At 34.8% G+C, this 14492-nt stretch overlaps 1 protein-coding gene and 1 pseudogene across 1 annotated transcript; both read left to right on the top strand.

Moving 5' to 3' along the window:
- Positions 1-1475: 1475 nt before the first annotated feature.
- Positions 1476-7317, top strand: LOC8283362 (calcium-transporting ATPase 2, plasma membrane-type). The gene is made up of 7 exons (XM_048376831.1): positions 1476-2127; positions 2770-2824; positions 2912-4860; positions 4963-5121; positions 5710-5881; positions 5997-6295; positions 6558-7317. The coding sequence occupies exons 1-7, from the start codon at positions 1954-1956 to the stop codon at positions 6795-6797; spliced, it is 3048 nt and encodes a 1015-aa protein (XP_048232788.1). The 5' UTR covers positions 1476-1953; the 3' UTR covers positions 6798-7317.
- A 2217-nt stretch (positions 7318-9534) lies between these two features.
- Positions 9535-14052, top strand: LOC8283361 (annotated as a pseudogene).
- Positions 14053-14492: the final 440 nt, after the last annotated feature.

Here is a 14492-nt window from a genome sequence, read left to right as displayed (position 1 = left end):
GATCTTAATGGCCCACATCTTTAGAACAATTTTTTTTTTAATATTTTACATGTAATGCCCATTTGCTCAATTTAGTGTTGAATGCAAAATCAGGCCATAAGAATTGCAATCATCATTCAGGTTGTGATTTTTTTACACAAAATGACATCATAACAGCAGGAGAGCTTGTTGAGGATGCGTTAGTGAGAGTAATTGTTTATCTCCCTTCCCCGGAACGACAAGAAGAGAGAGAGAGAGAGGGGGGAAAAGTAGAAGCTTAAAATAGACAATTTGTCCAAGTATATGAGAGTAATTTCTTAGAAGTCCAACACTATGATTTACTGATAGAAGTTTGCTATCCAAATCTGTGATCATAACTTTTTTTTTTTTTTAGATTATTGATATATGTTGTAAAACAGTTTCAGCTGAAATCGAAACAATAAATGCATATTGAAGCTTCATTACAAGATTCTACTTTCCTACTCAGATTCCACATGTTGAAGTGCTCTAATATCCACTTTGCCATAAACACATGCAACAAACAAACTTTTCCGAGCTATTTATTTTGACTTACATCAAAGTTCATTACAAACATAAATTGTAATTACTCCTTTAACTTAATCAAATAAAATTAAATAAATTAATTATACAAATTATTATTGTGTTTTATACTAATCATACTTAAAATAATTCTTTAATAATAAAAAATTATATATTCAATTTCTATTAAATATTGTTAAATTCTATATTATTTATTTAATTTAATTTAATTATATATTAATTGTTGATATTTGATTGATGTTAAAAGGGTATGATTTATGTTTTGTTTATTGCCTAATCTATTTTGTTTAAATTTTAACTCTATTTGTTGGTTTTTTTATTTAATATTTTTGTCACTCAATAATTTTATTGATTTTTAATTGATTTAGGTGATGTGCGATTTTTTTTTTAAATTTTGATGTAGTGATATTTAGTTAATACTTAATTTGAGCGTGTTTTTGTAAATATATTTTTTTTAAAAAATATGTTTGTAAATCTTTTCTTTTGAAATAAAAATAAAATTATTCTTATAAAAAAAAAGATATTTCTGTAAATAACCCTGCAAGTAATGGTGAGAGTGAAGCTGGTACTGATTCATCACGCGGCTATAAAAATTAACATAACTTTTTCCTCTCAGTAACTACCCTGGACCGAAGATTTATTTGGCAAAGTAACATTAACTTTTTGCAACTGCTAGGTTATTTACAGGTAAGGCCCATCGAATCTAAGCCCATTAGGCCCAATACTAAAATAATAATCTTTATCGTACTTTACCTGCTGTAAGGGTCAAGCACGTTGTCTTATTATGAATAATGCACCCCTCTGCTTTAGTTTTTTTGGGTTTGGTCTTTCACGCGTACTTACCGCGTAACGATCATGACTGCTGACCCCTTAGCCCGCGTAATAATTGTTGCTATTAAATTAAATTACGTTAACTAATAAGCTAATTAGCAAAAAATAAAGACAAAGAGGGTCATTTTGACTCTGGCAAATGCAGTTCCAAGAAACAGGGGATGAATTGAAAGAGAAAGTCGCAGTACTTATCGCGCTATTGCCATTTCTTCTTCCTCAAAGTCTCTATTTTGTTGCTTATCACTCGAATCCAAAGTCAGTGTTAATAGAAAGAGAGTGAAAAAAAAAAAAAAAATTAGAAGAAAAGAAAAGCTGAAAACAAAGAATTGATAACTAATGCTTTGTTTCTTCTGTTTCTAGTCTGGTCCTTCACCAAACTTTTTTCTTACAGTGTTTCCACGAAATGACATTAGAAGCTTCCTAGTTGCCGTCGCAAAGCTTTTCTCCCTTTTCTTGAAAATAGAAGAAGAAGTTGTCTACTAAGGCGTCTTGGTTCTGGTATATAAATATAGTTATAGTTGAAGAATTCTGAAGAGTTGATTATTTTTGTCGTTGTGATAAAGAAAAGAGAAGAGAGGGACAATGGAAAGTTTCTTGAATGATAATTTTGATGTGAAACCGAAGCATTCTTCTGAGGAGACTCTGCAGAAATGGAGGAAGGTATGTGGGTTTGTGAAGAATCCTAAGAGAAGGTTCCGATTCACTGCAAATCTCTCCAAGAGATATGAGGCTGCTGAAATGAGAAAGACCAATCAGGTATATACATGTAATTGGCGAATCTTGTTTGCTAAAAGCTATCGTATATATATACCAGCTAAGACTGTTTCATGTACAGTGTGGCTCAAAATAATTTTCACTAATTAGCATGCATAATCATTTATCAGGCTTAGCTATGTATAGGAATTTGGTTGTCGAATTTCTCTTGAGTTTGCTAACGTACATGATAAGCTCATACCAATTTCACCATTTGGAGTTTGTCACCTTACAGCCGTTTACTTCACTATTCGCTTCGCTTGTTATTTGCCTAACATAAAACTAGAAGGAAAAAGAATGTTTGTCCTAGACTGACAATGCCATGTTATAAGAACTAGTAACTTTATTATCTTATTATCGTGCATTCTTTGTATGTGTTAATCTCTAACGTGTAGATGACATATTGTTCTACCTTTATAGAGATTCCACTTTGGTTGTTGTTCTTGATGATATTTTGAATTTTGTTTGTGCTAATTGGTCCTCATAGTCAGCTTCCACGTTCTTTGTTGTTCTCTCCTGATTGTTTGATTATTTATTTCCTTAAAATTGTTACCATGATTATGATGTTTCAATGTTCACCTGAAGAATAAGTACAAACTTAATCTGTCAAGTAGGATCTTAATTTTCTTTCTGTTGAAAATGCAGGAGAAGCTAAGGATTGCGGTTCTAGTTTCTAAAGCTGCGTTTCAATTTATCCAAAGTGAGCTACTAGATTTCTTTTATTAACTTAAGCTCATTATCTTGAAGTTCTTCTTTTCCCTAATCACTATTAATGGAATGTTTGCAGATCTGTCACCAAGTGACTATGGTGTACCTGCAGAAGTCAAGGCTGCGGGCTTTGATATTTGTGCTGATGAGTTAGGATCCATTGTTGAAGGCCATGATGTGAAGAAGCTTACATTTCATGGTGGGGTAAATGGTATTGCAGAAAAACTCTCCACTTCAACTGATAGTGGGCTTCCTACGGATAATGATCTTTTGACTCGTAGACAAGAGATTTATGGAATCAATAAGTTCGCTGAGAGTGAAGTTCGAAGTTTCTGGATATTTGTTTGGGAAGCCCTTCAGGACATGACTCTAATGATACTTGGGGTGTGTGCATTTGTGTCTCTACTAGTGGGCATAGCAACAGAAGGATGGCCAAAAGGGGCTCATGATGGCCTTGGAATTGTTGCAAGCATCTTGTTAGTTGTGTTTGTCACAGCATCAAGTGATTATCGTCAATCATTACAATTTAAGGATCTGGACAAGGAGAAAAAGAAGATTACTGTTCAGGTCACAAGAAATGGATTTAGGCAGAAATTATCAATATATGATTTGCTTCCAGGTGATATTGTACATCTTGCTATTGGAGACCAAGTTCCTGCAGATGGGCTTTTTGTTTCAGGATTTTCCGTATTAATTGATGAATCAAGTTTAACTGGCGAAAGTGAACCAGTAATGGTTAGCTCAGAAAATCCCTATATGCTCTCTGGAACAAAGGTCCAAGATGGATCATGCAAAATGTTGATTACCACTGTTGGGATGAGAACCCAGTGGGGTAAACTGATGGCAACTCTTAGTGAAGGAGGAGATGATGAAACACCATTGCAGGTGAAATTGAATGGAGTGGCAACCATTATTGGCAAGATAGGGCTTGCCTTTGCTGTAGTGACTTTTGCAGTTTTGGTGCAAGGGCTCTTTACCCGTAAGTGGAATGACAGCTCCCACTGGAGTTGGTCTGGAGATGAAGCATTGGAGCTGCTTGAATACTTTGCAGTTGCAGTTACAATTGTTGTTGTTGCAGTTCCAGAGGGGCTTCCACTGGCTGTGACATTGAGCCTTGCCTTTGCCATGAAAAAGATGATGAATGATAAAGCCCTTGTTCGACATCTTGCTGCTTGTGAGACCATGGGATCAGCAACAACTATCTGCAGTGATAAAACTGGGACACTGACTACTAATCATATGACAGTTGTGAAATCATGCATCTCCATGAATGTCAAGGAAATAGGCCAACCTGATAAGGCTTCAAGCTTGTGCTCCGACATCCCTACTTCTTCTCTGAAACTTCTGCTACAATCAATTTTTAATAACACTGGAGGTGAAGTTGTTGTTAGTAAAAGTGGTAAACTCGAGATACTAGGAACACCCACTGAGAGTGCTATATTGGAGTTTGGCTTGTCTCTAGGTGGAGATTTCCAAACAGAGCGTCAAGCAGTCAAACTTGTTAAAGTTGAGCCTTTTAACTCTACAAAGAAGCGAATGGGGGTAGTAGTGGAGCTTCCTGAAGGAGGCTTGCGAGCCCACACAAAAGGTGCTTCAGAAATAGTTTTGGCTGCCTGTGACAAGGTAATCAATTCAAATGGTGAAGTTGTTTCCCTTGATGAAGCATCCATCAACCACCTTAAGGTTACTATAGATCAGTTTGCTAACGAGGCTCTTAGAACACTATGTCTTGCCTACATGGACCTGGAAAGTGGATTTTCCCCAGATGATCCTATTCCAGTAACTGGGTATACTTGCATAGGAATTGTGGGTATTAAAGATCCTGTTCGTCCTGGAGTTAAGGAGTCTGTTGCAGTTTGTCGTTCAGCTGGTATCACTGTACGAATGGTCACAGGAGATAATATAAATACTGCTAAGGCTATAGCTAGGGAATGCGGGATTCTCACTGATGACGGTATAGCCATTGAGGGTCCAGACTTTAGAGAGAAGAAACAAGACGAATTGCTTCAACTAATTCCCAAAATTCAGGTGTCTTTACTTTCTTGTATAATAGAGTACTTCACAGCAATTAAATTTCCCAGCACAGAGAAGAGTATTTGAGCTGCAACTCAACATTTAATTCATTTGTAGGTGATGGCTCGATCTTCACCTTTAGACAAGCACACACTGGTGAAACATTTGCGAACCACGTTTGGTGAAGTTGTTGCAGTGACTGGTGATGGAACCAATGACGCGCCAGCTCTTCATGAAGCAGATATTGGTCTAGCCATGGGCATTGCCGGAACTGAGGTGAGTTTATCCTGTCCTAGTACGATACTGATAGTACTGTCATCTGCTGTTTATTGTTTTTTACTTCTGCGTTTGAGCAAATCATGTTTGCATTTCACGGAACAATCTCTACTAGTGCATGTCACTGTTTTTGTTTTGAACTAGCATGACCAATTATTCCTCATCATATGTACATCTCACTTTTAAGAGTGTGGTGAAACTTGCAATTGGGAAAGAATGCTGTTCATTTCTGTTCCACCACTACGATTTTCCATCTGCTATTTTGAGTTAAAGCCATTGGTTTAAAAAAGTTCAGTCCAGATAAGAAAATAACAAGAATCACAAATATGGCATAATGAGAAAAGAATCAGAACTTAATGCATCTCTGAAAATTTGATGGTAGCACATCACATTAAGGGAAATTTTTGGCTTCTATACTTTTGGTTTGGGATGATAAAGATTGTACATTGTACCAAGGAGTATAAAGGGGGACTCTGCATCTTGCTCTGTATGCATTTCTTATATCTTTATGGAATAGGCGGATTCTCAACTACTAAAATTTCGTAATAGTGAACTGCAAAGTTTGACTAATTGATTTTGAAATTTCAGGTGGCCAAAGAGAGTGCTGATGTCATAATTCTGGATGATAATTTTTCTACTATCGTGACAGTGGCCAAATGGGGACGTTCAGTTTACATAAATATTCAAAAATTTGTACAATTCCAGCTGACAGTTAATGTTGTTGCATTGGTTGTTAACTTCTCTTCAGCTTGTTTGACAGGTAAGAAAGTTACTTTACTTCCTTCAATCTATTAGGATTAGTGTTCTAGCTTTCTTTTGTATCAAGGAACCAATTTTCATACTTTACTGATGCTTGTGGTAAAACCATAAATTAGGTAGTGCTCCCCTTACTGCTGTTCAGCTTTTGTGGGTAAATATGATCATGGATACGCTGGGAGCTCTTGCACTTGCAACAGAGCCTCCAAACGATGAATTAATGAAGCGCACACCAGTTGGAAGGAAAGGGAATTTTATCAGTAATGTCATGTGGAGGAATATCCTAGGCCAGTCTTTGTATCAGTTTATGGTAATATGGCATCTTCAGGCAAATGGGAAAGCAATATTTAGTCTTGATGGCCCAAATTCGGATCTTATCCTGAACACTCTTATATTTAACTCCTTTGTCTTTTGTCAGGTAAGCTTCTCTAAGATTCAGATCTATTTCTGTTTCCTGAAAACTCCTACATTAAGCTTCTCTGCAGTCTTTAGTTTTCTTTCTTCACTCTACCAGGGTTCAAGTACATGTTTAGCTATTGGCCTGAGCTTAATTGCACATTGGTGCTGCTGTTTAGTTTGCATAGATATTTGCAAATAATGAGCTTTTGTAACACCCCATCTTCTATCTTCTAGGCTGTCGGTAACATCTTCCTAATAAGGCCTTTTATTTCATTCTGCAGGCTTTCAATGAGATAAGCTCGCGTGACATGGAAGAAATCAATGTTTTCAAAGGCATACTGGACAACTATGTATTCGTTGCTGTCCTTGGTTGCACTGTCATTTTCCAAATCATAATTGTGGAATTCCTGGGTACATTTGCAAATACAACACCTCTCACTCTCTCTCAGTGGCTTGTCAGTGTATTCATTGGATTTCTCGGCATGCCAATTGCTGCTGTCTTAAAGATGATCCCAGTATAAATTGCATTTAAGAGATGCCGTCCTTCTGAATGAACTTTAAACCCTATGTTTGGTAACTGGCTTTAAGGTTCCCTCTTCTTGTGATGGAAAATTATCATGTAATGAAAGTTATTGCACAGGAGAGTTCTCTTGGCACGTCTTTTAGACGGAATAAAGGAGAAATTTGGAATGTCAAAAGTACAATTTCCAAAACAGGGGGTTTATGAGATCCCACTTTTCTTCTTTATTGTCAATTTTTTCTTGGCAATTCTAAAAGATGTTGCCACTTTTAGATGCATCTTGTAGGTGGAATTCAAGTTTGTAGGCTCTATTTAAGGGTGCTCCTGATTTTACAGTCATCTTGTAAAGGAACTTGTTCATTGGATCATTATTTTACTCTTCATGTAGTTAAATATTTCTTCATTTTTGTAATGTTTTGATTTGTAAGTTTTGGATTATTCTGTTTCTGAAATGAAGGTATTACTCTGACAATTACAAGGTTGGCTTAACCTGTTGGCCTGGTAACCTTTCTGTTGACAAATTGGAATCATAGTTTTGTTTTGCTTGGTATAAGCAGGCCTGGTAATGTATCCTGAATATTATATCATCAAATTACTGGTTGTTATTGGAACTTGTTAATAAGCATGAAACGATCAAATAAATTTGATTGGAGTCTATTATTTATTTGAAAATAAATAGCAAAAATTTACATAAGTATTCCAAATAATTTCAGAATACATTATTCTATCACAAAAGTAAATTTAAATAAGCTTGTAAAGTTTTCTTAAATGGAAATCTTCAACTTATCTGTAAAGATGAGACATACTTTATTTAGGGAGTGATTCAATATTTGTAGCAGAGATGGCAAACAATTTAATAAGTTTATCATTGAGATATGTCAGTCCTCAAGATTCCTTAATCCTTAATTACAAATCATAACAAGAAGGTACTTTATTAAGTTTAAGACTAATGTACTTTTGTACCAATTTATTGTAACCATCTGATGTGATGTTGCAATATAATATCATTACATTACGTTGTTATTATTCAAAATATATTTAACATTTAAGACATTATTCGATGTCATATTCTATCTCATATTAAATTTTAATAGTTAATTATTTTAAATCTTTTTTTAAAGGATAATTATTTTAAATTTTAATCATCATCCACTTCAAGTAACTAGTAAACTGATTAAAGAATATTTTTTGAACAAATAAGGACAAATTTGTATCCATATCATTTTTAAAATTAAATTAATTTTTATTTTGTCATTTTCTAGTCAAAGAAAACGAATTAATTTACATTGAACAATATTCCGATAAATATACACCATTGGATTTCATTCCATCAAAACCTTGATGGTTTGCAAATTTGAACTTTCATAGTGAAAAAGTAATAACCAACTAATTGGATAACAATACCCAGTTTTTCTTTTATTCCCTCTAAGCTCCAAAAGCTTTTGCCGCCACATTATTTCATTACAAATTATTTATACTATTTTCAATTTTATTTTGATTTTTTTGGTAAACTTGTTTATTATTTTGGCCTTTCTTTACTTTTTTTACTATTCTAATTTCAAAATGCATTTGGTGAAATAAAAAAAGAATAAATATACCATTCGTTTGCAGAATTCTATTATAGTGCAATTTATAAATAAAAAGCTAATGAAATTCTCTGAATGAATATTTAATCAATAAAATATTATTTATGCGCATTAACACAGTATGTATGCGGATATATATATAGTATCGGTAAATAATTAATAATGCTTATAGTCCGTGCATATTAATTTTGTTTTAGAATTTTAGCTCAAAATATAAAGGCTTGAATTTTGAAAGGAAAAAGATTAGTAAAAAATGTTTTACTAATTACAATATAGGTCATAAATAATTGAAGAACAAAACTAAAATATTAATTTTATATCTAAAATTACTATTCACATTTAAGAAGCTGTTAACATATAATATTACAATGAATCAATTGAAAGATATGAGGAAATAATAGTCATTAATTTGTAAAAAGACAAAAGAATAATTTATTTCTTTAAATTATTTAGATTAATGTAATAAAAAAATTGTATGAATTGATAAATTAGTATCAAAGTATTATATAATAAGGATTAAACTATTATTTTACTTTTCTATATTGTTCAAAGATGGACAATAAAATAAAAGGTGAACTTGTTATTTACTGTTGAAGTGTTTAAAAAAATAAAATAAACTGATATTTTTCATTACCATCCTCCTCAAATCTTTAGAGTAATTATTTTAAAATTAATAATATGTAGATATTAAAAGTTGTATCGAAAAGAATTTTGACAGAGGAATGTAGTTTGTAGCACTAAAGTCACATTACCTATGTTAATGCAACCCAAAATGCATATTTAATTAGTCATTCAGTTATTTTAGTTTTAGTTTTGAAAATTCTAAAATTTTATTTATAATTTTTTCAACACTTTTAATCGTTAATTTAATTTAATAAATTCATGAATTTTTTTATAACACTTAAGCACCTATATGTAATAGAAATTGATATATTTAATAAAACCACATGTAAACAATATTTAAATATAAAAAGAGTAAATTAAAAAATCAATTAAATTAAGTGACCAAAATTTACACATAATTGAAAGCCTTCTGCAAGGCAAGGCATGCAGAAGATATAATTTTATAATTTTTTAGTAATTATTTCTTCTACTTTATTTTGATAAGGAGTTGAGCCATGGATATACTAAAATACAAGGAAAAAATTAAGGAAAGAAAGTTTTTTTTTTTTTATATTATTTTTTGTATAAATGAATGAAAAGGAGAGTGACTAAAATTCAAAATATTACTTTTAATTGATATATGCACATGCTATGCTATGAAGCTAACATTAACTTATTATGCTTACTTTTATTTATTAAAAATAATGTTGACTAAACCGGCTAGTCAGTCAATGTATCACTTGAAAACTGAACTTCAGGGAAGCTTGGTTCAGATTTCTTAGTAGTTTCTGCTTTATGAGTCCTTTTTCTTTGGCTATTTGGATTATCATAGCATATACATCTCTCTCTCGTCTCACTGTCTGTGTATTGTTAGGCACATTTGTCGCAGAAGAAGAAGAAGGAAGATCAGAAGAGTAAAAAAGGAAAAAAAAAAAAAAGGAAAAGGAAGGAAGGATCAGGAAGAGGGGATGGAGGCATATTTGAATGAGAATTTTGGGAACGTGAAGTCGAAGAACAGCACGGAAGAGGATCTGTGTCAATGGAGGAAGGTAAGTGGAGTTGTGAGAAACCCAAAGCGAAGGTTTCGATTCACTGCCAACCTCTCCAAGCGTTATGAGGCTGCTGCTATGAGAAGAACTAATCAGGTACCGACATTGCATTGGCTGATATTATTTGCTGTTTTGTTCATGTTTTTATTCTGTCCGTAACTCCCACCCAAATCGAAATATATGGCTACTTGAAAGTCGAGGTGTGCTCTCTGGTACGGCCCAATCCATTATATGTGAAAACTAAACAATTTTTTAGTTTCAAAACAGAAATTTATTTTTACTGTCTGCTGAGAATTTTAGGAGAAGCTGAGGATTGCGGTTCTAGTTTCCAAAGCTGCATTTCAATACATCCAAGGTGAGATTCTTCAGCATATCACAAGCTTAAAGCTTGTTTGTTTGAAGTTTAACCTGAACCGCTGGTAATGGCATGTTTGCAGGTCTATCCCCAAGTGAGTATACCGCACCTGAAGAAGTGGAGGCTGCGGGTTTTAAGATTTGTGCTGATGAGTTAGTATCCATTGTCGAAGGCCTTGATGTGAAGAAGCTGAAGTTTCATGGCGGCGTAAATGGTATTGCAGAAAAGCTCTCCACTTCAGTTGTTGATGGGCTGTATACAGATAATGATCTACTAAATATCAGACAAAAAATATATGAATATAACAAACTTACAGAGAGGCAAGCCTCGAGTTTCTGGATATTTGTTTGGGAAGCCCTTCAGGACAAGATTTTAATAATTGATTCAATATGTGCTTTTGTGTCGTTAATAGTTGGTATAGTAATAGAAGGTTGGCAAAAGAGGGCGTGTGATGCTGTAGCTGTTGTTGCAAGCATTTTCTTGGTTGTCTTTATCACAGCAGTAAATGACTATTGGCAATCTTCACAGTTCAGGGACTGGGAGAAGGAGAAAAAGAAATTAGTGGTTCAGGTCACAAGAAATGGATTTAGGCAAAGAGTATGGTTAGAAGATTTGCTTCCAGGTGATATTGTACATCTTACTAGCGGAGACCAAGTTCCTGCAGATGGGCTTTTCGTTTCAGGATTTTCTGTATTAATTGATGAATCGAGTGTAGTAGGAGAACGTGAACTAGTAACAGTGAATTCGGAAAATCCTTATATGCTCTCTGGAACCAAGGTCCAAGAAGGATCATGCAAGATGCTTGTTACCACTGTTGGGATGAGAACTCAGTGGGGTAAGTTGATGGCCACTATCAATGAAGGGGGAGATGATGAAACCCCATTGCAGGTAAAACTAAATGGAGTAGCAGCCATTATTGGAAAGGTAGGCTTATATTTCGCCTTAACAACTTTTGCAGTTTTATTGCAACGCATGTTAACCCGTAAATTTCAAGAGGCAACCCACTGGAGTTGGTCAGGGTATGATGCACTGGAAATGTTTAAATACTTCACAATTTCCTTTACAATTTTTATCATTGCAGTTCCAGAAGGATTGGCACTGGCAGTGACATTAAACCTAGCTTTTGCCATGAAAAAGATGATAAAAGATAAAGCACTAGTCCGGCATCTGGCAGCTTGTGAGACAATGGGGTCAGCCACAACTATTTGCGCTGACAAGAGCGGGATACTAACTACAAACTATATGATTCTGACAAAAATATGCATTTGTATGGATGTTAGGCATGTAATTGATCATAGTAATGCATCTAGCTTGTGCTCTGAGATCCTTGTTCAGCTCTTAAACTCTTGCTTCAGTCAATATTTAACAACACTAGCAGTGCAGTTGTTTTCAATGAATATGGAAAACTCGAGGTATTGGGAACACCTACTGAGAAGGCTTTATTAGATTTTGGCTTGTCTCTTGCTGGGGATTTCCATAAAGAGAGACAAAGAAATAAACTTGTTAAAGTTGAGTCTTTCAACTCTGCAAAGAAGCGGATGGGAGTAATACTACGGCTTCCTGACGGAGGTCTCCAAGCTCATTGTAAAGGTGCTCCAGAAATCATTTTGGCTGCGTGTGACAAGGTGATGAATTCAGAGGGTGAAATTGTTGCTCTTGATGAAGCATCTGCTAAACATCTGAAAGTTACAGTCGATCAGTTCGCCAATGAGGCTCTTCGAATTCTATGCCTTGCCTATATGGAACTGGGAGAAGGGTTCTCTGATGGAAATCCTATTCCAGATTTTGGCTATACTTTAATAGCAATTGTGGGCATGAAGGATCCCATTCGTCCCGGTGTCAAGGAGTCTATTGCAGTTTGTCGTTCTGCTGGTATTACTGTACGAATGGTAACAGGAGATAACCTTAATGCTGCTGAGGTTATTGCTAAGGAATGTGGAATTCTTACTGAAGATGGTATAACTATTGAAGGTCCTGATTTTAGAGAGAAGACACAGGGGGAATTACTTCAGCTGATTCCCAGAATTCAGGTGCTACTAGCCACATTAATTTTCAACATTTAGTTTTCTCCTGTGAAAGAATGCTATTTATAGTTTTGGTCCTGAAACTTTCTTACCTCTACTATTAGTTTATTATTCTTTTTGTAGGTGTTGGCTCGATCTTCACCTCTAGACAAGCATGAACTTGTAAAACATTTGCGAACAACATTTAATGAAGTTGTTGCAGTGACTGGTGATGGAATAAATGATGCCTCATCACTTCTTGAAGCAGATGTTGGAGTAGCAATGGGAAGTTCCGGAACTGACGTGAGCATTTACTTGTGCTTTTATTAGCAAAATACTAGTCTTCTATTATGAGAGCCAATGTGGTATCTAAAAGGCATGGGAGTTTTCAAACTATTATGTTCATTTTTAGCATGAGATGTAGTTTCTTGATTGTAGTATTGCAGTGCTAAAACATCCATTAATCTTACCCCGAAAATTCTAGGTGGCCAAGGAGAGTGCTGATATCATAATTCTAGATGATAATTTCTCCTCAGTTGTAACAATGATCAAATGGGGACGTTCGGTTGTCATGAATATCAAAAGTTTTGTACAGTTCCAGCTTACTGCTACCATAGTAGCATTAATTCTCAATATCACTTCAGCTTGCTTGACAGGTAGGATAACTTACACTCTCAACTTTGGGTATTTAATAGTTTGTGTTTTATGCTGACAACAATCTCCCCCCAGCTCCATTAAGCTTATGTCTTGATAAAAACATCATCTTCCAGGGAATGCTCCATTTTCAGACTTAGAGCTTTTGTGGGTAGGCTTAGTTACAGATACATTAGTAGCATTTGCCTTTGCGACTGAACCTCCGCATAATGACATGATGAAGCGCCTGCCAGTTGGAAGAAAAGGGAGCTTAATTACTAATGCTATGTGGAGGAATATCCTTGGGCAATGTTTCTATCAGTTCATGGTAATTTGGTATCTTCAAGCAAAAGGAAAGGCAATATTACATCTTGATGATGGCCAAGACTCTGATCTAATCTTGGACACGTTTATATTTAACTCATTTATATTTTGTCAGGTAACCTTCCCTTAAATCATCCTTTGGCGCCGTCATGTTATGAGTCATTACTATCTCTCATCTAGTCCGGAACTTCTGACAAAGGTCTTGATTTTTCCTTAGGTTTCTAATCTTATAAGCTCACGGAAGATGGAGGAAATCAATGTATTCCAAGGCATACTCAATAACTACGTTCTTGTGGTTATCGTCTGCTGCATTGTTCTCTTCCAAATAGCTATTGTCGAATTCTTGGGTGCTATTGCGAATACATCGCCTCTCACTTTATCACAGTGGTTTTTTAGTGCATTTATTGGACTCTTAGGTATGCCAATTGCTGCTGGTGTTAAGATGATCCCCATGTAAGCTATGAGCATCTACTCACTATGTCGAGACTAATGCATGTTGTGATTTTTTGTCTAAACTTCAGAGTTCATGCTAGGCAGCAGAGCTCTAGTGTCTTTTGACAAGATAGGTTGATATTAGTTTTAGTAACCCTTTTCAGATCGAGTTATGTTTGATAGGTAATTGCAAGAATCTTCTTTGTTTACAGTCTTTCTCTGTACCAAATCACAGTTTGTAGGATGATATAACTAACCACCTTTGTTATCATATCTAGCATTGCCAAGTTTTGAATAGACCTCTAATTCTAAAGATAGTTTACTCACTAAACAAAAAAAGAAGAAGCAAATTCCATTGCTGCTTAAACTTTATTGTTTCTGTTGGACCTTAAACTTACTAGTGTCTACTCAAGCATTTGTATACAATAGCTTCACCACCCCTTCCTGTCACTCTCAACAGAACCTCAAGTTCCAATCAACTTGGAATATGGTCACTGCAATGTTGAATACATGTAAAAATGCATCATTAAGTCATGCAGACAAGGCCACTACCAGAACCCAAACTTTCATGTGTTCAAAATTCATAATTTATGCACAAAAAAGCTTGCAATGAAACCTGAAGTTCAATAGCTTTAGGTTGGGACAAATGGAATTTTTGGTGTTCGGACGTACTACTAAGGTGTAGCAATATTACAATTATAATTTAGCTTA

This window comes from Ricinus communis, chromosome 7 (genome assembly GCF_019578655.1).
Source record: "Ricinus communis isolate WT05 ecotype wild-type chromosome 7, ASM1957865v1, whole genome shotgun sequence".
NCBI lineage: Eukaryota > Viridiplantae > Streptophyta > Magnoliopsida > Malpighiales > Euphorbiaceae > Ricinus > Ricinus communis.
Note: the sequence above shows the minus strand (reverse complement) of the source record. Positions and strands in the feature narration are given on the sequence as shown.